Raw genomic sequence first — 25,476 nt, 5'->3', positions numbered from 1 at the left:
AGAGGACACTTGCTGGATTAACATTCCTCAGGCCTCAGGGAGGAAAACCCACCTGTGGGTGAGGAAGGCCCAAAGCAAGAAGACACATTCCAGACCACAAAAAGATGCAAGTCATCTAGGTGGGGTTGTGGCTGGAGCAAATGAGAAATAGTTAATCTGAAATAGTTGGTAAATGACAGGGTAGGGCACAGTGACATGGTAAAACTACATTCTTGAGAAGAATGAGTGTGCAGAGTGATTTTCACATGACTCTAAATAATTTAGGATGGGTTCCTCTGAAATGTTCTAGTATTTTTATGTTATGTATCCTTGACAGCCCCTCATCCCCCTTCTCACTCCCCTGCTTTGTGGTTTTTCTCCTTTAAAAACCCTTCTCAGACTGACTGGCTTTGTCAATTCAACTCCTGCATGAGTGAACTGAATTGACCTTGGCTAGCCAACTCTCTCCCTAATAAACCTCTGCTGATTGCATCCAGGTACAGTGTCTTGTGAGTTTGTGGGTGGCAGTGATTTCCGGAGACTTGAGTAAGGGTCTCCCGAGTTTGGGGGTCTTCAATATAGCTGTCTTCTGAGAGATTCTGCTAGAGCCTGACAAATACAGAAGTTAATGCCCCCAGCCAACCATTGGACTGAGTACGAGGTCCCCAATGGAGGAGTTAGGGGAAGGGCTAAAGAAGCTAAAGGGGGCTGCAACCCACAGGAAAAACAACAATATCAACCAACCAAGCCCTACAGAGCTCCCAGGGACTAAACCACCAACCAAAGAGTACACATGGATGGACCCATGGCTCCAGCTACATATGTAGCAAAAGCCTGGCCTTATAGGGCATCAGTGGGAGGAGAGGCCCTTGGCCCTGGGAAGGCTTGATGCTCCAGTGTAGGGGAATGCCAGGGCAGGGAGGTGGGAGTGGGTGGGTGGGTATGGGAGCACCCTCATAGAAGCAGGGGAATGGGGATGGAATAAGGAGGGGGGGCTCTGAAGGGGAAACCAGAAAGGGGGATAACATTTGAAATGTAAATAAATAAAATATCCAATAAAAAACCCTAACCCTAACCATAACCATAACCCTACTCCTAACCCTAACTCTAAATCTCATTTCCTGAGATTTGTTCTTTGGGCCTTGCCTCTCAAAGGCTCTTTCATTGTAGTTCCAGAGTGAAACATCTCTCAAAGATTATCTGCTAGCTTTTAGTCTTGCCCATCCAGGAGTAAATTCCTGGGTCCCAGTGGGTCCCAGTTACTTTCTATCTGGTGTGAGTGTTGCTGTACTGCCCAGCTTAGAGCTCTTGAGAGCCCGCTTCCTCTGGGTTCTGTGCGATTAGGTGCAGAGCTATCTCCCGGGATCCACTGAGCACTCAGGCCCAGACCGGAAGGTACTAGTGCTCCTGGCCAGGAGTGAATTCCTGGGTCCCTGTGTGCCCTGGTTACTCCCTGTTTGGGGTGAGTGTTGCTGTTTCCTTACCTGAGATACTGCCCTGGTTAGAGCTCCTGGTAGCCCCGCTTCATCTGGGTTTTGTGAGGTTGGGTGCAGAGCTGCTGCTGGTGGTCTGCTCAGTGCTCGGGCCCTGAGCTTGTCTCGACTGCTTCTATTTCTTTAGGGGTTATGGGACTATTTAGATGGTTTATCTACTTCTGATTTGACTTTAATATTTGGTATTTGTCTAGAAAATCTTAAAGAGGTGTAGGGATCCGCGGTTAGCAGTGATAACATCCGCCATTACAAGATGGCACTGGCATCCTGTGCTCTCACAAGTAAACAACTAACTATGCAGGTGCAAGAGGCGAAAGAGTGCCAAGCCACTGCCAATCCCGAGGTGTAACAAGGGGTGATGAGTGAACAGCCAATCAGAAGTGAACACACCACTCTAGGGTACATATAACAGTGCCTCTTCTGGGTTTGGGGTCTTCCACTTCAACTGGTACGAGAATAAAGCCTCTCTGTGGTAACTACCCGAACACTGCCTCACGTGTCTCTTTCGCGGGCGAAGGGGACTCGGGGAGGCATGGAATATCTGGTGCTGAAACCCAGGAAGGAACGAACCATCTGGTGCCGTGGAGAATCCCCCCCCCCAGACTCGGGGTGGGTTAAAAGACCACAGGATCGAGATACGTCTCTGAGAGATATGTTTGGGGTGGAAGCCTTCATTGCAACCAGATTTTCACCCATTGCCGCCGCTGCAGTAGTTGGCCTCTTGCTTGTGTTGCTTTTGCTTTTAGCTTATTTGTGTTGTGGGGATCCAGCTCACAGCACAGCTATTAGGGCAAGTCAAGAGGTTTCAGGAGAGGTCCACTCCAGGGTATCAGAAACAGAGCGTGTTAGCCAGCATCAGGCCAAGGAGCCTGGGGAAAAATATCAGGCCAAGGAGCCTGGAAAGGAGAAGCAGGCAAAAAAGCCTGGGCAGCAGAGACAGGCCAAGGAGCATGGTCACAGAAAAGAGTACTCAAAAGGAACAGGGGCCACTGCAGGGCCTGTTAAGGTTAAGGACCCTTCACCAGCTGGTGAAGAGAGAGTGGAGGTCAAAAGGACCCCCCTATATCCCATTAAGGAGCTTGCCTCCATAGACCTTGGCAGCTCCGAGGAGGAGAGCCTAGAGGAGGAGGCAGCCGCCTGTGCAAAGGATAGCCGTTCTGAGACAAGACTAAGAAAGACCTTGAGCCCCTCGGCCCCGCCCTTGCCTCCGGCTTATGCCCCAGGCAGTGCCTCTAATTCATTTCTCAGCCCAGGAGATCGGAGACAGCTACAGCTTGCATTTCTGGTCTTTGAAGCGGCAGAAGGAGCACGTGTTCATGCCCCAGTAGAGTATAGGCAGGTCAAAGAATCAGCTGAGGCAGTACACACATATGGAATTGGGGCTAATTTTACCATATCCCAAGTGGAGAGGTTAAGTACAGCTACTATGACACCAGGAGACTGGCAGGATTCAGTGAAGACAGTCCTTAACAATATGGGCCAATACCTAGAGTGGAAGGCCTTGTGGCACAAGGCACTGCAAGCACAAGCTAGGATTAATGCAAACACTGAGGGACAGCAATTATGGACTTTTGACATGCTGCCTGGAGTTGGCGTACATGAGAACGACCAGACCGCTCACCCTTGGCAGGTCTACGCACAGATAGCATCAGCTGCAATAAAGGCATGGAAGTCTCTCCCTAGGAAGGAAGGCAGTAACCTTTATTTGTCCAAGGTAGTTCAGACATCTAATGAGTCTTTTTCTGATTTTGTGGCCTGAATGAACAAGGCAGCGGGTAGGATTTTTGGTGAACCAGAGCAAGCAATGCCATTAATTGAACAGATGATCTTTGAAAATGCCACAGCTGAATGCCATGCAGCCATTGCTCCTCGGAGAGCCAAAGGGCTACAAGACTGGTTAAGAGTCTGCCGCGGCTTGGGAGGTCCCCTTACTAATGCCGGACTTGCAGCAGCTAACTTAGAAATGGCTGCAGTCCTCCTTAAGGGTCAGAATCGTGGAAAATTCCCTTCAAAACATATGGCCTGATGCTTTGCCTGTGGGAAGGCAGGACATATGAAGAAAGAGTGCCCAAATAATCAAATACCATCAAAGCTGTGCACTAGGTGTGGAAAGGGCTATCATCTGGCTTGGGATTGCCGCTCTGTTAGAGATATAAGAGGTCAGATCCTCCCTCCAAATCCCTCAGCCATTAAGGAAGGAAATTTTTCAAAAAACGGATATATGAGCCCAAGATCCCAGGGCCCCAAAAGATATGGGACACTGCTGAACACTCATGGGACTCTTTTCGTTGCAGAGCCACAAGGGGTTCCGAAGGAGTGGACCTCTGTTCCACCTCCCGAGTCCTACTAATGCCACACATGGGCGTGCAGCCGATCCCAGTTGATTATAGAGGCCCCCTGCCAGGGGGAAGTGTCGGCCTTATTTTAGGCCACTCCTCTCTTACTTTAAAAGGACTCGTGGTACACCCCGGTGTAATAGATCAGGATTATACCGGAGAACTTCAAGTTCTCTGTTCTAGCCCACAAGGCGTATTCTCCATCTCCCCTGGGGACAGGATTGCTCAATTGGTTGTCCTTCCAAGCTTACATGATTGTTTTCCATCCACCGAGAAGCTTAGAGGTGCTCACGGGCTTGGTTCCTCAGGAACTGACTTCGCTCATCTGGTGGTTGACCTTAAAACTAGACCCACCTTACAGTTAGCAATAGAGGGGAAGAACTTTACTGGAATTCTGGACTTGGGAGGGGATAAAAGTATTATTTCTTCTAATTGGTGGCCTAAGGCATGGCCTGTAAAACAATCGTCCCACTCCCTACAAGGATTGGGATATGAGGCCAGTCCTGCAGTCAGTTCTCGCTCGTTGACTTGGCAGGCACCAGAAGGTCAAACAGGAAGTTTTATACCTTATGTGCTTCCTCTCCCTGTCAATCTCTGGGGAAGAGACATCTTACAAGACCTAGGGCTGGTTCTGACTAGTGAATACTCCCCACAAGCTATAAACATTATAAAGAGAATGGGATTTAAAGAAGGGAAGGGTCTTGGCAGGAACGAACAAGGAAGGTTAGATCCTGTCTCACAAGAATCAAACACAGGAAGACAAGGCCTGGGTTTTCCCTAGTTGCCACTGAGGGTTCTATGCCCATACCCTGGCTCACAGAGGAGGCCGTGTGGGTTCCTCAGTGGTCCCTATCCTCTGAAAAATTGGAAGCTGCTACAAGACTAATTAAAGAACAAGTGCAGCTCGGTCATTTAGAACCTTCTACCTCTCCCTGGAATACACCCATATTTGTCATTAAAAAATTTTAATTTGTCCAGAAAGTGGAGACTTTTACATGATTTAAGAGCTGTCAATGCACAGATGCAACTATTTGGCTCTGTGCAACGAGGCTTGCCTTTACTCTCTGCCTTGCCTAAGCAGTGGAAAATCATAATTATAGATATTAAAGATTGTTTTTTCTCAATTCCTTTGTGTTCACAAGATAGACCAAGATTTGCATTTACACTACCTGCTAATAATCATTTTGAACCTGATAAAAGATATCAGTAGAAAGTTCTGCCTCAGGGCATGGCCAACAGCCCCACTATATGTCAGCTGTATGTACAAATGGCCCTCGAGCCAATTAAGAAACAATTCCCCTCTCTGCTGCTGGCCCATTACACAGATGACATTATTATGTGTCATAAGGATTTAATTACTTTACAGACCTCATACCCCTTATTATTAAACACCTTGGAACAGTGGGGTCTGCATGTTGCTACTGAGAAAGTTCAAATTTCAGAAATTGGCTCATTTTTAAGGACAGTTATCTATTCAGAAAAGATAATTCCTCAGAAATTGGAGATTCACAGAGACCATTTACATACCTTGAATGATTTTCAGAAATTATTAGGTGATATAAATTGGTTAAGACCATTTTTAAAAATTCCCTCAGCCGAGCTGAAACCTTTATTTGATATTTTGGAAGGGGATGCTCATATTTCCTTACCGAGGGCCTTCACACCGGCTGCGAGCCATGCTCTACAAGCAGTAGAAAATACTTTACAAGATGCCCAGTTGAAACGCATAGATGAAACCAAAACCTTTGATTTATGTGTTTTCAAAACTAGATGCTTACCCACCACTGTATTATGGCAAGAGGGGCCTTTGTTATGGATTCATCCCAATGCTTCTCCCGCAAAGATTATTGAAAGGTATCCAGATTCAGTCGCTCAGCTTGCCCTGCGTGGACTAAAAGCAGCCATTACCCATTTTGGAAGGGAGCCTAAGGTTTTGATAGTGCCTTATACTACCCATCAAGTCCAAATATTAATGGCAACCTCTAATGTTTGGGCAGTGCTGGTTACTTCCTTCAATGGTCAAATAGATAATCATTATCCTAAGCATCCCATCTTACAATTTGCCTTAACTCAAGCTATCATATTTCCACATATTGTGTCTCAGGAGCCACTCCCAGATGGAATGGTAGTTTATGCGGATGGGTCTAAAACAGGAGTGGGTGCATATGTGGTTAATGATAAGGTTACATCCAAACAATACCATGAAACCTCACCTCAAATTGTGGAATGCTTAGTGGTGTCAGAGGTTCTGGAAATCTTTCCAGGTCCCTTAAATATTGTTTCAGATTCCTTCTATGTGGTTAATGCAGTGAAAGCATTAGAAGTTGCTGGGTTAATTAAGACATCTAGCAGACTTGTAGAAGTTTTTCAAAAGATTCAGCTTACCCTGGCTAAGCGAAGATTCCCTGTCTTTATAACTCATATTAGGGCTCACTCAGGCTTACCGGGACCTATGTCCCGTGGAAATGACCTGGCAGATCGAGCCACAAAGTTGATTGCAATTGCCCTTTCTCCAAAATTGGATTTGGCTAAAGCCTTTCATAAAAGGTTTCATGTGACAGCTGAGACTCATGTGACAGCTGAGACGCTACGAGGTTGATTTAACATTACTAGAAAGGAGGCTAGAGATATCGTGACTCAATGCCAAAACTGCTGTCAATTCCTACTTGTTCCCCATACCGGAATTAACCCTCGGGGAATTAGGCCATTACAGATCTGGCAAATGGATGTTACTCACATCCCATCCTTTGGCAAATTACAATATTTGCATGTCTCCATTGATACCTGTTCTGGAGTTATGTTCGCCTCTCCATTGACCGGAGAAAAGGCGGCCCATGTTATTCAACATTGTCTTGAGGCTTGGAGTGCCTGGGGAAAGCCTAAAATCCTTAAAACTGACAATGAACCAGCCTACACTTCTCAAAAATTTCAACAATTTTGTCGTCAAATGGAGGTGACACACCTGACGGGTCTTCCTTACAACCCTCAGGGACAGGGCATCATTGAGCGTGCTCATTGTACCCTTAAAACTTATTTGATAAAACAAAAAGGAGAAGTTGATGAAGCTCTACCCACGGTGCCACGGGTTACTGTTTCTCTGGCACTTTTTACTCTCAACTTTTTGAATTTAGACAGTCAGGGCAATACAGCGGCTGATTACCATTGCCTGGAACCAACTAGGCCAAAAGAAATGATAAAATAGAAAGATGTTTTGACTGGTCAATGGAAAGGCCCGGATCCTATTTTAATAAGATCCAGGGGAGCGGTTTGTGTTTTTCCACAGGAAGAAGACAACCCATTTTGGCTGCCAGAGCGACTGACGCGGCTGCTCACGGTTCCTGAAAATGACCCCCCGAAGGATTCATCTGCAGACGCTCTCAGTTCTCACTTGGACTCTCCTAAATTGGGTTCCTAATATATATAGTAAATTTAGATGGCTATCCTATCTGCTTTTCCAAAACCTATGCCCTTGCCTTCTTAAAAGGTGCCGCTTCTACTAAACAGAATTTCTCCTATACCCTTAACTGTAATGCCTCACTCCAGTTTGTGTGTATCCTCCATTTCTTTTCATCCTATCCAACAACTCCTTTAATACTTCTACCTATGTAACTTGCTTTATGTCCCAGTACCGGTCTGCTCTTGTCTATAAGCAGGCCCTAATAGCCAATATACCACTTGGATCCCTATTCCCGTTCAGACGTCTGAGACCTTGACCTTATTTCGACAGAAGAGAGATTTTGGTATAACTACAGCCATTATCACTGCTGTTGCCATCTCTACAACTACAGCTGTGACAGCCGGCATGGCCTTGGCTGATCAGGTTACAGCAGCTACTGTTGTTAATCAAATTTCAGAAAAGACCTCTGAGGCTTTGACCAGTCTACAGAAAGTGGATACATACTTGGCATCAGGCATCCTGTTGGTCAATCAGAGAGTTGATTTGCTCCAAGCCCATGTGGAGCAGCTCATGGATGTGGTTCAAATGAGCTGCGTGTCAGCAACCCCACATCTATGTATTACACGTCTGAGATTTGTGAATGATGCACTTGTTCAAAGCCATAATCTTTCTGCTTATTCACAAGGGAGTTGGACTGGGGAGCTGGACCAGATGCAGCAGCAATTGCAGATCCGGATCTTGAGCCTTGATGGAGCGTGGGTGGACCCTGTTACCCTGGGCGATTTTACTTCTTAAATTTCTTCTGCCTTTTTCTTTCTTTAAGGAATGGGTGGGGATAGGCCTGTTTGGTGCAGCCCTATGTTGTGGATTAGTGTTCATGTTATGGTTGGTCTGTAAGCTCAGAGCCCAACAAAAACGTGACAAGGCCTCTATCGCCCAAGCACTCACAGCCTTGGAGCAAGGATATCCCCCTGAAATTTGGCTATTTATGCTAAGAAAGTAACTGATGACTAAGACCCTCAATCGATGCACCCCAAGGGTTCAGCCCATTGCACTGGGTCAATGAGAGGTCTACGTCTAGCCAGCCCTTGCCTGAATAACTGTGGTACCTGAATATTTAGAGGTGTTTGCAAGTGGGTACTCGATAGGGAATGTTCCACAAGTGTGGATAGATTTCCCGAAAGTATGCCTGATTGCACAAAGGTTTGATGCCAAAACCTCCTCTCCACGCACGGACGGCCGCTGGACGCTCCAGAGTGGAGGCTCCCTTTCCCCGTCAAAAGGCATCGAGATGGGTATGGGAAGTATTACTCATTGCACGACGACAAGAGAAGAAACCCATTACAATATCTCATTTTGCACAGGGGATCAGGCCTCTGCTTTCCCTCACTGAGTTGGTGCCGCGCTTGATAGGCAAAAGGCTGTTCCATCTTAATAATATAGATGTAGGGGGAGATGTAGGGAGCCACGGTTAGCAGTGATAGCATCCGCCATTACAAGATGACACTGGCATCCTGTGCTCTCACAAGTAAACAACTAACTGCGCAAGTGCAAGAGGCGAAAGCGCGCCAAAGTCACTGCCAATCCCGAGGTGTAACAAGGGGTGATGAGTGAACGGCCAATCAGAAGTGAACACGCCACTCTAGGGTACATATAACAGTGCCTCTTCTGGGCTTGGGGTCTTCCACTTCAACTGGTATGAGAATAAAGCCTCTCTGTGGTAACTACCCGAACACTGCCTCTCGTGTCTCTTTCTCGGGCAAAGGGGACTCAGGGCGGCATGGAATAAAGAGGAAACACAAAAATCCCTTAAAGAATTACAAGAGAACACAACTAAACAGATGAAGGAATTGAACAAAAACATTTAGGACATAAAAATGGAAGTAGAGACAATTAAGAAATCACAAAGGGAGACTACCAGGGATATAGAAAACCTGGGAAAGAAATCAGGAGTCATAGATGCAAGCATCACCAACAGAATACAAGAGATAGAAGGGAGAATCTCAGATGCAGAAGATACCATAGAAAATATTAACACAATTGTCAAAGAAAACACAAAATGCAAAAAATTCTTAACACAAAACATCCAGGAAATTCAGGACACAATGAGAAGACAGAACTTAAGGATAATAGGTATAGAAGAAAGTGAGGATTCCCATCTTAAAGGGCCAATAAATATCTTCAACAAAATTATAGAAGAAAACTTCCCTAACCTAAAGAATGAGATGCCCATAATCATCCAAGAAGCCTACAGAATGCCAAATAGACTAGACCAGAAAAGAAATACCTCCCATCACATAATAATCAAAACACAAAATGCATAAAACAAAGAAAGAATTTTAAAAGGCAGTAAAGGAAAAAGGCCAAGTAACATATAAAGGCAGACCTATCAGAATTACACCAGACTTCTCACCAGAGACTATAAAAGCTAGAAGATCCTGGACGGATGTCATACAAACCCTAAGAGAACATAAATGCCAGCCCAGGATATTATACCCAGCAAAACTCTCAATTACCATAGGTGGAGAAACCAAGATATTCCATGACAAAACCAAATTTACACAATATCTTTCCACAAACCCAGCACTACAAAGAATAATAGCAGGAAAGCACCAATATAAGGAGGGCAATTATACCCCAGAAAGAGCACGAAAGTAAGCCTCTTCCAACAAACTCAAAAGAAGATAAACACACAAACAATGCCTCCGCTGTTAACAAAAATAACAGGAAGCAATAATCTCCTCTCCTTAATATCTCTTAACATTAATAGACTCAATTCCCCAATAAAAAGACATAGGCTAACAGGCTGGATACACAAACAGGAAGACAAGGGAAAGCCCACACTCACACAGAAATTGAACAATACTCTACTCAATGATAATGTGGTCAGGGAAGAAATAAGGAAAGAAATTAGATACTTTTTAGAATTTAGAAGACACATCATACCAAAACCTATGAGACACAATGAAAGTGGCGCTAAGAGGAAAACTCATAGCTCTAAGTGCTTACAAAAAGAAACTGGAGAGGGTATACACTAGCAGTTTGACAACACACCTGAAAGCTCTAGAACAAAATGAAGCAAATATACCCAAGAGAAGTAGACAGGAGGAAATAATTAAACTCAGGACTGAAATCAACTAAATAGTAACAAAAAAAAAAACCTATACAAAGAATCAATAAAACTAGGAGTTGGTTCTTTGAGAAAATCAACAAGATAGATAAAGCCTTAGCCAGACTAATCAGAGGGCAGAGAGACAGTATTCAAATTAATAAAATCAGAACAGAAACTGAGGAAATCCAAAAAATCATCAGATCCTTCTACAAAAGCCTATACTCAACAAAATTGGAAAATCTGGATGAAATGGACAATTTTCTAGACAAATACCAGTTAGCAATGTTAAACTAGGAGCAGATAAACCATCTAAACAGTCCCATAATCCTGAAATAAATAGAAACAGTCATTAAAAATCTAGTCACCAAAAAAAAAAAAAAAATATCTGGGACCAGATGGTTGCAGTGCAGAATTCTATCAGACCTTCAAGGAAGATCTAATACCAATTCTTTTCAAACTGTTCCACAAAGTAGAAATAGAAGGAACACTGCCCAATTCATTCTATGAAGCCACAATCATGCTCATACCTAAACCACACAAAGACCCAACAAAGAAAGAGAACTTCAGACCAATTTCCCTAATAAATATCAATGCAAAAATACTCAATAAAATTCTCAAAAACCGAATCTAAGAACACATCAAAACAATCATCCATCATGATCAAGTAGGCTTTATCCCAGGAATGCAGGGATGGTTCAATATACGGAAGTCCATCAATGTAATTCACTATATAAACAAACTTTCAATTGAGGAATCTCGAATGGTTGAGAAGCACCAAAAGAAGTGTTCAACATTCCTAGTCATCAGAGAAATGCAAATGAAAACAACATTGAGATTCCACCTCACACCAGTCAGAATGGCTAAGATCGAAAACACAGGTGACAGCAGATGCTGGCGAGGATGTGGGCAAAGAGGAACACTCCTCCATTGTTGGTGGGATTGTTAGCTGGTACAATCACTATGGAAATCAGTCTTGTGGTACCTTAGAAAATTGAACATAGTATTATCTGAGGACCCAGCTATACCACTCCTTGGCATATACCCAAAAGATGTTTCAAAATACAACAGGGACACATGCTCCACTATGTTCATAGCAGATTTATTTATAATTATTATAATAATTATATTATATTTATTTGTTATTATATTGGCATTATTATTATTATTATTATTATTATTATTATTAATAGCCAGAAGTTGGAAAGAACCCTGATGTCCTTCAACAGAGGAATGGATACAGAAAATATGGTATATTTACACAATGGAGTACTACTCAGCTATTAAAAACAATGAGTTCATGAAATTCTTAGGCAAATGGATGGAGCTTGAGAATATCATCCTGAGTGAGGTAACCCAATCATAAAAGAACATACATGGCATACAATCACTGACAAGTGGATATTAGCCCAAAAGCTCACAATACCTAAGACACAATGCTTAGACCACATGAAACTCAAGAGGAGGAAGGAAGACCAAAATGTGGGTGCTTTTTTTTTCTAGAAGGAGTAGCAAAATACTCAACCAGAGCTCCCAGGGTCTAAACCTCCAGCCTGAGAACAGAAAGGGAGGGACTCATGTCTCCACTTGTATAGGTAACTGAGGGTGGCCTCGTTAGGCAACAGTGGAAGTGGAGGGCCATGTTCCCCGAAAGATTGGATCCATAGTATTGGGGAATTTGAGAGCAGGGAGGCAGGACTAGGAGAATGGTGGGAGCACACCCTCATAAAAATTGGAAGAGGTGGTATGGGATAAGGAGTTTTGGGGGAGAAAGGAAGTGGAAATAACAGTGAAAGGTAAATATGTAAAATATCCCCCCCCCAAAAAAAAAACAGATAATAGGTCTGGAAAAAAAAGATAGTTTACTTATTTCAAACAATTTTCAAAGGTTTCCAGGAGATGCTTATTGGCTAAGATCTTATTTTAAGCTCTTCTCAAAAGAATTTATGTCTCTGTTTAATATTCTCAAGAGAGATACAAATCCTAATTTCTCTCAACAATTAATTGACAAAAGAGGAGTAATTTTACAAAAAGTAGAAGAAGCTCTTATTAATTTATATATTATATAGATTCATATAGATTGATTGTTGGCTGTTTTATAATAGTTTTTGATAAAAGAAATTATTAATAAAGAATTATATTTCTTTAAATAGTATCTTCATGACTCTCTGAGGGTGGAAGGGGCATGCCTTGTTTACTCTTAACTTTCTAAAACTGAAAGCTCATGGCAAATCTGCTGCTGATTGCCTCTGGCATTGCTGAGACCAATAAAAACTAAGCCACAACTATGTGGAAGGACCCTTTTACTCTTAAATGGAATGGCCAGGACCCAGTTCCTACATGGGGCTGAGTATTGATATTCATGTTTGACACCACAGAAGGCACAACTAAATGGCCACCAAAAAGATTAATGAACTAAATAGATACCCCCACAAAACCAGGCCCAATTATAAATAAGATGAATAACAATTGACATCCAGGGAAGAGAAATTTCCCTGAGAATTCCCTTCTTTTTTCCTTTCCAGTTAAAAAATTAATCACTGGTGATGGTTGCTGTTAGGAGTTTTAATCCTGATGCTGGCTTCTGGATTTATACTACTCAGACCTCCAACAGGCCTTTGACAAGGACGTCAAACAGCTATAGACTGATATCACTAATCTGAAGAAATCCCTCGTTTCGCTGTCTGATGCAATCCCCCCAAATTGCAAAGGATTTTATTGGACTTGATTTTCTCTTTTACAATAGAAAAGATTGTGTACAGCTCTAGACTGTGTATAGCCCTTAAAGAAGAATGCTGCTTTTTCATAGACAAAACAGGGATGATTAAAGAGAGCATGAAAAAGGCCAGAGAAGGTCTTGAGAAAAGACAGAGAGAGAAAGAGAAAACTGAGAGCTTGAACATAAATTGGTTTTCAACCTCTCCATGATTGTTAACCCTACTTCCTTCCATCTTGGGACCATTAATTAGGTTATTTTTGCTTATTTCCTTTGGTCCCTGAGCCTTAAATAGGCTGACTAACTTTGTGAAACAACAGATAGATAATCTGATAGCAAAATCTATTCGGATACATTATCATAAGTTAGCTATGGAGGACCACAAGACTCAAGACGTTACTCTGCCCAGGGTGCTTCCAAGTCCCATCTCCACCCAACCTAAAAGAGGGGACTTCTGCCCCTAGACCAAGCAGTGAGGGGCCACCCAGAACCCCCTCTGTCTGTTGATCTGAATTCTTGCTTAGGCTGCCAGGCTAAGCACTGCAAGGGAATATAAATAAAAGTTAAAAATATGTTTCTGGGTTCCCTGAGGGACAAGCCTGACTGTATAGGGGTTGATGTCAAAAGTATCCCCTCTCCAGGAAAAAGACATCAGGACGGTTATGGCCCTCATGCCTCACTGGACAATGGCAGGAAGACTGGAGCCATTACAAGGTCCCCTTTAATTACTGGAGGTCAGGCCTCTATCCCCGCCTTGGCAAGATTAGAATCGCCACAACCCTTCTAGGAGAAGGGAGGAGATGTCAGGGGCAGCCCTGCTTATACACTGAAGGCCTAAAATCAGCCATAAGCCTAAAATCAGCAATAGGCCTGACATACATGCCTGCTAACACAAAGTCTTGGGTCTCTATGGAAAAACACTGAAACAGATGTCTATAAACTATTGTAAACAGGCAGCTTTTGTGGAAATCTACCAGCTTGAGTAGTTATAGACCTTGTAAATAGGCAGCCTTGGTGGATAGTATCAACTTAGATAAGGACAAGTGAAGCATAGGCAGACTCATAGTGACCTGACCCCTGAACCTTCACCCAGCTGATACCCTGTTCTGAAAGATATCTGTACTCCCCCTGAACACCTATGCTCCTGTGTCATCCCCTTCCCCACATCCTGCATTTTTGTGTTTATAGCCCTTGTGTTAAAAGGTAAAAATTATGATTTGATAATAATAAAAAAAGAAAAAAAGAAATGAAAGAAAAGAAACAACACACAGTGTCCCCCTGGCTCTGCTGACTTAGCTTCTGACAATCCATTTTCTTGTTCTCAGAAATACTTTGAATTATAAAATGTTATTGTGGTTTTTGTTAGTATGCTGGGTAAAATAATTTTTATTGATTTCAATTTAAATTTCAAAATTTGTAGTGAGTTAAAATGTCCTTCAATGTAATTATAGGTCATATTTATTTTTATATTGTACAATGCAAGTTAATCTGTTGAACATTTTTTTAAAAATGGATTCTTTTTTGAGAATTTCATATATGAGCACTGTATTCACATAATTTTTTTCTTTCTCTCCTTCCTCCCACTCTTCCCAACCCCAATACTTTTCAAATGTATCTTATTTAATTATTGTTCATATATGTATGTATATATGTATACATGTATAAGTATGTATGTATGTATATACAAATACTGATAAATAAAGTGTTTGGGGGAAAAAAGACAAATAAAAAGAAATAGAAGCAGTCATTAAAAGTCTACCAACCAAAAAAGAGCCCAAGAATGGGTTTAGTGTAGAATTCTAACAGACCTTCAAAGCAGACCTAATATCAATACTCTTCAAACTATTTCACAAAATAGAAACAGAAGGGACACAACTCAAGTCATTCTATGAAGCCACACTTATGTTGTGTATTCTCCCTTAAAGATGGAACAGTTTCTGTCTAATCAGGAACTTGTCACAATTTCCTTTCATAGAGGATTTCATAAGAGAATTTTTTCTACTTCTATCATGTTTAACTTCTATCAGTTAAAAACTGGCTGAATGCATATTACTTTCAGCTTCAGAAGATATCATGCATATTTAAGAGTCATTTAATTATAAATTATTTTTGATGACTTAAAAATGTCAATACTGAGTTGTATATTTTAAAATAAGTTTTATTAGTTTAATTTTTTTAAAAAAGAGTTCTTCCATTGTTGTACCAGTAAACATATCTTGCTTGGCAAGTTGGTATTATAGTATGTAGGATCTAAAGCTCAGATAGCCTATTTTTTGCAAATTGTTAGACACTACCTACCTGTATAGCAAGCCTCCCAGTGTGAAAGATTAGACAGTTGTGGGGAACACCTCTAGCATGGTTTCCCTGTATTCGGCAACCAGCTGTCTCCACCTATGTAGTTCTCAGCTTTGAAACCACTTGATACTTCAGCACATCTTTTTGGCTCTTCTTGATATCTTGACAAGTTCAGACATCCCTTATCAAGATAATCACATTTCTATCACTCAGGAAAATACCTAAAAAGAAAGAGAGTTGAAAATTTTCACAAAGGAACCTAAGGGGTTGCTCACTAGTTAAGAACACCTATAGCTTTTTCAAAGGGCGTAAATTTCCAGCACCCATGTCAGAAAGCTGACAACCATCTATAAATTGAGTTCCATAGTTCCTCCAAGCTTCTGTTCTCCATAGATGCCTGCACCCATGTGTATGTAACCACATATAGACACACACATGAACAAAATTGGAAAACAAATCTTACAAATAAAAAAACACATCAAAGAAACACAAAGTTATTTTGTTTCCCATTTAAACCAGTTTGCTGCAGTCTAACCATGATATAGTACATGATGAATACATTATATAATATAGGAAAACTTCTTGTAAGGTAGCCAAGTAACAGAAAAAAAAGATGAGGCCAAAAGTCCCAATATGCTTTTCAAGGCTATACTCGGTGACCTCACTTCCTCAGCCTCCCAAATGTTCAGCAGTCTTGTCACATCACCAGCAATTAAAGACCAAGTCTTCACAAGGCCCACAGAATCCACTACTCAGGGCTCATAGAGGCTCACAGAGACTAAAGCAGCAATTATGGAACCTGCATATATGTTATAGTGATGTATCTTGATGTTGTTGTGGAACTCCTAACAGTGGGAATGGGGATGTCTCTTACTTTTTTTGCTTGCTCTTGAGACCCTTTTTCTTCTTCTGGGTTGCCTCATCCATCCTTGATATGAGGTTATATGTCTAGTCTCACGCAACTTCTTATGCTGTGTTTGGTTGATATCCCAGGAAGACCTGCTCTTTCTAAAGAAAAATGGAGGAGGAGTGGGTCTGGGGGAAAAGAGATAGGGGTTAGGAGAGGAACTAAGAGTAGAAAAGATGTGGGTATTGGGGGAGAGAGTCTGGGAGGAGAAGAAAGAGGAAAATCTGTGGTGGAGATGTATGAGATAAGAATAGATAAATAATAAATAAGTACAAAATAAAAACAAGCAAACAAAATAACAACAGACTAAGCTCCAGCAGATGGCTTTTGAGGGACATTTTTAAATATTAAATAATTTTTTTAAATTAACTAAAAATATTTTTATAAGGGAGAGACACCCAAGAGCCAGCCCCTCTGCCCTGAGCCAACTAGAGAAGAGCAACACCCATGCTTATTACTACAGTGATAGAATATGAAACACAGAAAGTTAAAAAATAGCCCCTGGATAGATGGAAGAGAAAATGAAACTGAGACATTTGTGTGCTGTAGAGGGAAGTGAAACTGGAAACAAGATAGCAGTGAGGAACTAGTGGATAGCAGGAGCCTGCCCAACTGCCTGGGGCCATGTTGGTGCTGTACTTTTGCTGGGGGTCAAGTCTCTGTGATCCTATCAAAGCCAGGCGCTAATTTGTTGCCCAAGGCTCCTGTTCTTGGCTGGGCTGTTGCCTAAGGCCATGTTGATGTCAGAGCACTGTGTTGAGCTGGCCCCACCCCTCACCTGCTCAACCCAATAGATCTGACCCTGGTGGCACCAGAGCAGGAGAGCTGACCAACTCAGCTTTTATCCAGGCCCAGATCCAGTACTCTTAGTTGACAGATTCGCAACATCCATGCTATCTATGAACTGTGTGAATGGACCAGTCCTGAAGGTCCAAAGCTGCCAGATCTCCATGACATAGGTCAAAGCAGATGTCCTGTGAGGATACAGCATTGATAGTATAAAGAAGCCAGAAGTCTCAAAACAGAGCAATCACTCATTACAATAAGCAATGCACGTCAAGCTGTTTGGGTAAAAGGGGTATGTGTGACACACAGAAGCTCCCATAGCAATAGGTTTGTTTGGGTTTTGGTTTGGGTTTGTTCTTTCTTTTCCTTTTGGGGGAGGGAGGTTGCAAGGCAAAGGGCAGATATAAAGGGACAGGGAGATGAGTGGTTTTGGTGTATGATGTGAAATTCACAAAGAATCAATAAAAAGTTTTAAAAACTGTTTGTGGTCTCATAATTTTTTTTAATAAATTGACATACATTAATCAAATATCTTTCTCTGATTGTAATAGCATTACAAGTTTGGGGTTGGAACAGCATGGAGTAAATTGCTATTTTATTCACTATATGTCAACAATAAATATTATTAACATGGCTTATAACTCTTAATAGTGACAGAAGTCACCTGGCTACGATAATGTCCACATTTTCTGCATCATGTTGTACTTCTTCCTCTGTTCCATTCCATACTGACACTGTACTCTATACTTACCAGTGATATCATAAACCAGGCCACAGTTAAGGAATGGCATATTGTCTTGCACACCAGATTTCTAATCACAGGATTTCAAGATTAGGTTTAGCAGGAAACCAAAGTCACTTGCATTAGTTCACCAGTTCTCAGGAAGTGTCACAAATGCCATTGAATTTTCCTCCTAAACACCTCATGCCATTTTCATTTCATGGTGAAATGGTAAGTCTTTCCTATTCTCCCTGGACAGAGGAGAGACCTAATTGTAACTGTATAATTTGTTCATTTCCCTCTCAACAGTTCCTTTTTTGGAGGTTCATTTCACATTGTTTTTAGATGTGTACATCACAATGTATAGATGTAAAATCTGAAGAGGTTCACTGAAATGATGAACAACTCTCAGGATTACAGTATGGACCACACACCAGCCCTGCTGATGTCTCCTTGTTTGTGAGGTATGTTATTCTTCCTGATTTCTGGGCCTCCTCTTAGGAAGGAACCTCTGCTTTCCTGTTTCTGAAGGTTCCTCCTTTCTGTTGCTGAGGGATTATGGTTTTAGGGTTTTTTTTAAGCATGTGTTGTGTAGTTGGATTTTCAATTTCAGCTTTTGAATGTTTACCAGTGTCAAGGATATTACTTTCCAAGAGGAGACTTTATGATTCTCTAATGAGGAAAAAAACTATTTCTGCCTCATTGCTTTGTTCCATATTTTTCTAAAGGTCCAGATATTTATAAGCACATTACCTTTTTTTATGAACCTATCAACACAAATGGGACTCTAATTTTAAAGCATACATGTAGTTAAGCTTTGCAGAATATTCTAACTACTTCAATTCAAAGCCACACATTTCCATTTTATAGCTTCTGGGTTTTTTTTTTCTGGGTGGGTGGATATTTTCAAAAAAACTCAACTTTTTACATTTAACACTTATTCATTAATGTGGTTCCAAATTCCACCTCACACCTGGGGTGTGGGAACACTAGTTAGGCAGTTAAAACTCATTGATGCTAGACTGCATTTACCCTATGCTGTTGGAAAATGAAACCTAAGATGTGTGAAGCTAACCTGGGGTTCCCTAATTGCTAGGCATCTACTCGCCACTAGAAACTGCTCAGAGGAGTTGGGAACAGAGGGATAGGGGTCCATGGGCCAGCAATGAAGAGCCTAGGATGGAGTGGGCTCCCAAACTCCTGGACATCCAGTCACTGCTGGGTTGCCAGGAGTTGAAAATGGAATTGGGTCCACTGACTGAAAAACCTGGGCCAAGGGGGTGGGGAACTCCAGCTTAGATCCTCAGTGATGCAAAGGTCCTGTTCCCCAATTGGTTCATGATCTGTCAGTAAAGAAAGCCATCCATAGGCCAATTGCTGAGCAAAAGGGACAAGCGGGAATTTCACATTGTTTTTAGATGTGTATATCACAATGTATAGACGTAAAATATGAAGAGGTTCACTGAAATGATGAACAGCTCTCAGGATTACAGTATGGACCACACACCAGGATCACTGGAGAAGGAGGAGGAGGAAGAGGAAGAGGAGGAAGAGGAGGAGGAGAAGGAGGAGGAGGAAGAGGAGGAAGAGGAGGAGGAGGAGGAAGAGGAGGAGAAGGAGGAGGAAGAGCAGGAGGAGGAAGAGGAGGAGGAGGAGGAGGAGGAGGAGGAAGAAGAGGAGGAGGAGGAGGAGGAAGAAGAGGAGGAGGAGGAGGAGGAGGAGGAGGAGGAGGAGGAGGAGGAGGAGGAGGAGGAGGAGAAGATGGAAAGAAGGAGAATGGGGTTCACCATACTTTGGAGAGAAGAGAAACAGGGAATCATGTGAGATCTCAAAGCTGAGTGGCCTCATAGGCCACTCTTACAGGTGGTTGGTCAGGAGAGTTTAGCAACTGAAGTTGAGGGCAAGTAGGAGAAACAGATAAGAAACTGATAAGGAAGCCCTTTTTCACTCCAGAGATAGTAGCCGCCAGCAATTGTGCCAAGAAGGTGAGTTGTAAAGGAACAGCTGTGAGTGTGTCTTTTATCTGAGGAGCCAAGGGAAGCTGGGTGAGGGCTGGTAGTTTGGCACCAATCCGGGAGCAAAGCCAGGTAGCATAAAACTACACTCAACAGATTGTCCTAAGCTTAGCAGCGATTGTCTGGAAGTGCAGAAGGGCCTTCTGTGGAGGACATAGATAATGGCACAACATTGTTGACAAAAAGATTTTCTCCATGTTTCCCATGGCAGTTCTTAAGGAGAAAGACTCTCTTTGGTTGCAAACAGTTTATTGATCATTCATCAAGGAAAATGGGTGCGTATCACCTCCTCAGGGTGGACCAGAGATTAAATACCTTTTAAATAAAGGAATGTCCAGGAAGAGAAGCTTATTGGCTAAACCCTCAGGGCTTCTAGATTAGCATGAAGAACTCTGTAAGGAGTGTGAGCACCTGACAGGGGCCTGGTTGGAAACTCCTACAATCTTCTCTGGGTTCCCAGGCTTCCAACCTGCTCAACCTTGCCAAGTTTCCTGCCACAATCCACTGCTCCACAAATTGGCACTAAGCTTGTGGGAGTAACCAACCAATGTCTGATTTGACTTAATGACCATCCAAAAGTTGGAACCCATACCTGGTACTTCTTAAGTGACCGAGAACCAGAGACCAGATAGCCCAGAGACCAAATATGTCTAAAAATGAGAGGCAATAACATGACTCCTGATGATATTATCCACTGATCATAAATCAGTGACTTGCTCAGCCATCATCAGAGAAGCTTCTCCTTCCAACAAATGGGAACAAATTCAGAGACCCACAGCCAGACATTGCACAGAGAAGTTACAGAGCTTGGAACACACAGCTCTAAGTGGGCCACACTAATTCTCCTCCTTTACTGTAGATAATGTCTGCAGCACCTCCTGCATCTCTTTATTAGGACACCACTTACAGGATAATTTTTCCTATAGTTAAAGTCCTGAGATCCTTTGGAGGACTTGAATACACCCTCTAGTCTCAGAGCATTGATTTGCTTCTTACTTCTCCAACCCACTATAATTATTTTCTTTTAACTGGCAACTGATGTTTTTGAGGGTAGACCTCATTCATAAAATTAGTGTGCAAAACAGTAAACTTCTAAATAATAAATAAATAAATAAATAAATAGCTCAGAGATTGGTGCCACTCCCACCTTGATTGACCTAATAAAGTTAATCTTCCTTACACATTGCTTGAGGATCATCTTCCATGTGATTCTTGATATCGTTGAGATTATAATACGATTGATGCACAAAGGAACTCCCAGCAAGTATTGCTGCACACACATGACATACACAGGATCAAATCAGATAAAATCCCTTGACTGAGAAGGGGAAGTGGACAGAAAGTCCCACTCCTAAACAAGAAGCCATTTGTAATGGATACATTCTGGGAAGGAAAAAATAACCAGTTTTTCCCAATGAAGCACACATTTATATTACTACATACACTGTTTAAAATTTTATACACACAATTATGAAATGTATTATAAAAAAATCAAGTCAGTTAGTTACAAGTCTGCAAGATTTCTTCAAGCAAACTTGACCAAATTTGCTTTGGCACTATTGACTCACAAGACACTATAAAGTACGTTCAAGTGGATTGTATGGTGTAAGGGTTAATATCTCAAGAGAATGGTCTGCAGCACAAGAAAATACCTTTAGGATTTCTTGAGACATTATAACTGTGCTATGTGGTAGCCATAATTAAGACTGATCATAGATCATCTTTAATTTTTACTCTCTGAACTCCATTAAGATACTTATATATTCATAAACTCTGAGATCTCCACCATGAAGCAAATTCTTCACTAAAAACTTGGTAAGCTCAAGGAAAAGAGGTGCCAACATTTTTACTGAGGTTTTATTTTTTATACTAAAACCAGATTTATTTCTCTGAAATTTTATGATTTTTATCTTCTTAGATTTTAATTCCTCTATAATATTCATAGCTCTTCTCATAAGTGAATTGCATTTGAAAGTAGAATGAGGCATAAATTTTTTTTGTGATTTCTGGCAGGATACCTATGTACAGGAAAGATTACAAGTATTCTATAATAACACAGGCCCACACATTAAACCTTATTTTTGCTTTACTTAACTATAGGAATTGCATTTAGTTATTGCAACAATAAAATTTCTGCTGACTATATTTCCTTGCTTTGATTGTTTGATTTTTTGATTATTATTTGAAAAACCCATTTTGAACATAAAATTAGTATGATTAATCAATATATCCTACTGCAACATTAATCACATGAAACAGACTTTTAAAGCAAAACAAAATTTACTTTCCTAAATTTTCCTAGAATTTATATTTCTCTATCCAAGTATTTAAAATACTGATAAGTTTACTGGTAAGTTGGTTTTATCAGCTTATGTGCTAGAAAAATCATATATTTTGAGGAACGGGGAAGATATAGAGATAAAAATACCCATTGCTTAAGATGTTGACTTTGCATCTTTCCTTATAGACTCTTCTTAATGCAGTGATCATACATACAAAACAGAGTTCTCTCAAGATTGTAACTAGGATGCAGGAACAAGGGCACTGATCCCAGGCAATGGATCTAGGATCAGAATTTACTCTTATTTTCTCACTGCCTTATATAGTTCCATTCATAGAAGCATGTAACAGCTTCCCAATGATGTTTGTGATTTTGTTAGAAAATTTTTCAGACACATTTACAAAACAAAGCATTAAAGATTGTGCACCAAATTTGGGTAGATTTGGCTACACAGTGTTGGTAAATCATAATATAGCAAATTAGATCAGTATGGTCTGAAAATCTGAATTAAACTTTTACTGAGTAGTGTTGCTTCTGAAATACTCCTTACCAAAAAGAAGAGAAAGAAGAAGAATTAGATATCTGAAAAAAAAAACTCAATGGGAATAATGACAGAAGTACAGTTATTGTTAAAAGGAAACAAGAATCATAATCTAGGAATGTTTAATTCTTCATTCTAAGGTGATTTAATTGAAAATGAATTGTCACACAGCCCTTAGAATTTTGTGATCTTTTGCCGTCTCTACTATACATTAATTTAACATGAATTTATTACTACTGCTTGTATACTTAATTATTTACTTCTTCTGAGACAAAGTCTCATGCATTCCAGGATAGACTCCAGTCACTCCGAGGCTGAGGGTGGTTTTGAACTTCTGATCTCTCTGACTCTACCTCATGAGAGCTGTAATGTCATGTATACACCATCATGCCTTGTTTCTGAGGCTCTGATGGTGGAATCTACAGCTTCATGTAGGATAAGCACTCATTCTACCAATTGAGCTATATCTCATCATTCTATGATCCTTTTCTAACATTTCTCTCCTCTAAAACAACAAATAAATATGTATTCCTCATGTTGCATGATAATTGATTTAAGTGTATATTAAGAATCCCCCCCCCCCCCAATTAGGACTATCTTGTGCCTCACTGGTACAAATAGGCATAATTATGCTGTAATTGTATTTTGAGAGAAAAGTTTTATTTTAACAGGAAGGGTAATATGTAGGAGGAGCTAAGGGGGAAGGAGTACCGAGAGGAAGAGATGGAGTAAGGAGAGGAGAAGGTGAAGGAGAGGAGAAGCTAGGTGATGATAGAGAGAAAGGGGGGGGGGCATGGAGGCAGATGTTCATGTGTCTCCATCAGTCAAAGATAGTTTATATATCTAGGTTGGGTATTGGGTTACACTTCTGATTGAGAATTACCAAACTTATAAAGCCTTTGATTAACATTTTAAAAAATGTATAAAAGCAAAAAGAAAAAGGGGGCATGGGATAGGGGTTTTCTAGGGAGGGGAAATGGGGAAGGGGATGGCATCTGAAATGTGAATAAAATATCCAATAAAAAAAGAATCAACCCCCCCCCCCAAAAAAATTAACACTAGAATAATTTAGGACAATAAAACAAACTTAGGTACAATGAATCTGTGTGATATCATTATAAACATGCAGAAATATAATCCTTTTACACTTTAAGTACACCACAGGATTATTAAAATATTCCTGTGAATTTCACAGAGGTTGACTTTATAAGAATAAAAGGAATCCCAAAAGCACAAGGACTACATTACAGAGACAGATGGGTGATGATTGTAGAAGAAATTATTCTGTTACACAAAATTATTATTATCATTATCATTATTATTAAATGTAGGAATGGTCAGGTTACAGTTGCAATCTGACATCCTTATCACTTGTCAACAGAGAAGCTGAAGATGACTGAGGACAACTACTCCTTGACAACAGAGTTCATCCTCATAGGATTCTCAGATCACCCAGACTTAAAGACACTTCTGTTCCTGGTGTTCTCTACCATCTATCTGATCACCATGGTGGGGAATCTTGGACTGGTGGCCTTGATCTACATGGAACCTCGTCTCCACACACCCATGTACATCTTTCTGGGTAACCTGGCTCTGATAGACTCCTGCTGCTCCTGTGCCATCACTCCCAAGATGCTGGAGAACTTCTTTTCTGTGGACAGAAGGATTTCTCTCTATGAGTGCATGGCACAGTTCTATTTTCTCTGTCTTGCTGAAACTTCAGACTGCTTTCTTCTGGCAGCAATGGCCTATGACCGCTATGTGGCCATATGCAACCCTCTGCAGTACCACACCATGATGTCCAAGAAGCTGTGCCTTCAGATGACCACAGGAGCCTACATAGCAGGAAACCTACATTCCATGATTCACATAGGGTTCTTGTTCAGGTTAACTTTCTGCAGGTCTCATGTAATCAAGCACTTCTTTTGTGATGTCCTTCCACTATACAGACTCTCATGTGTGGACCCTTATATCAATGAACTGATGATACTCATCTTTTCGGGTTCAGTTCAAACCTTTTCCATTATTATAGTCCTGATATCCTATTTCTGCATTCTCTTTACTATATTCACAATGAAGTCCACAGAGGGAAGAAGCAAAGCCTTATCCACTTGTGCATCCCACTTTCTGTCTGTTTCAATATTCTATGGGTCTCTTCTCTACACATATATTCGACTGAGTTCAATCAATGAAGGAGATGAAGACATACCTGTTGCTATTTTTTATACTCTGGTAATTCCTTTATTAAACCCATTTATTTATAGTCTGAGAAATAAGGGAGTGATTAATGTAATTAAAAAAACATGAACAAGGGATGATTTTATAATGTTGTGAAACAAGTATCTTCTCCCTTGGACAATTTATTTTCACCAAATACTATAATTCTCTGAAACTACTTGTAAGAAGAAAGTTGAAAATAATAAAAGAAAACTGTTAATGTGTTAGGCTGTTTGAATCAAATTATTTTGAATAGAAATATCCTGCTATAATACACTTTTTACATTTGAGGACCTGGAACCAATTTGAACTGCTTAAGACTATTCATGAATATGACAGTTTTGACATATCCAACAAAATTAAAGGATAAAATTTAGTGTATATATAAGGTAACCTTTACCTCAATGCTGTCAAATTTCTTGATTCCAAAATAAAGCTAGTACAAATCTCAAGAAGATTTCAAGTTCCCAAATATAAGTCTTTTATTTCAATCATACCATTGTTGGACAATAAACTTTGAGTTTGTAAGTGATGTTCATTTCATCATACTTTAGCTATTTAAGATACTATGTGTGTGAACATTCATTCACATGGAGTGTATGGTCTCTCATTAAGAGGATTTCACATTTGGTATGTGTAATTTTAATCTCATCCTATGAAGGTGACTATTTGCATTTTAAAAG

The 25,476-nt window shown here is 40.9% G+C and overlaps 1 protein-coding gene across 1 annotated transcript; it reads left to right on the top strand.

Annotated features, from left to right (window-relative positions):
* The first annotated feature begins 21,466 nt into the window (after positions 1-21,466).
* On the top strand, positions 21,467-25,020 carry LOC117718108 (olfactory receptor 5K16-like). The gene is made up of 2 exons (XM_034515620.2): positions 21,467-21,569; positions 23,958-25,020. Exon 2 carries the CDS (start codon positions 23,969-23,971, stop codon positions 24,881-24,883), a length of 915 nt encoding a protein of 304 aa, XP_034371511.1. The 5' UTR covers positions 21,467-21,569; positions 23,958-23,968; the 3' UTR covers positions 24,884-25,020.
* Positions 25,021-25,476: the final 456 nt, after the last annotated feature.

The sequence above is a fragment of the Arvicanthis niloticus genome, chromosome 12 (genome assembly GCF_011762505.2).
Source record: "Arvicanthis niloticus isolate mArvNil1 chromosome 12, mArvNil1.pat.X, whole genome shotgun sequence".
NCBI classification, from domain to species: Eukaryota; Metazoa; Chordata; class Mammalia; order Rodentia; family Muridae; genus Arvicanthis; species Arvicanthis niloticus.
The sequence above is the reverse complement of the archived record's forward strand: the minus strand, read 5'-3'. Positions and strand labels throughout refer to the sequence as shown.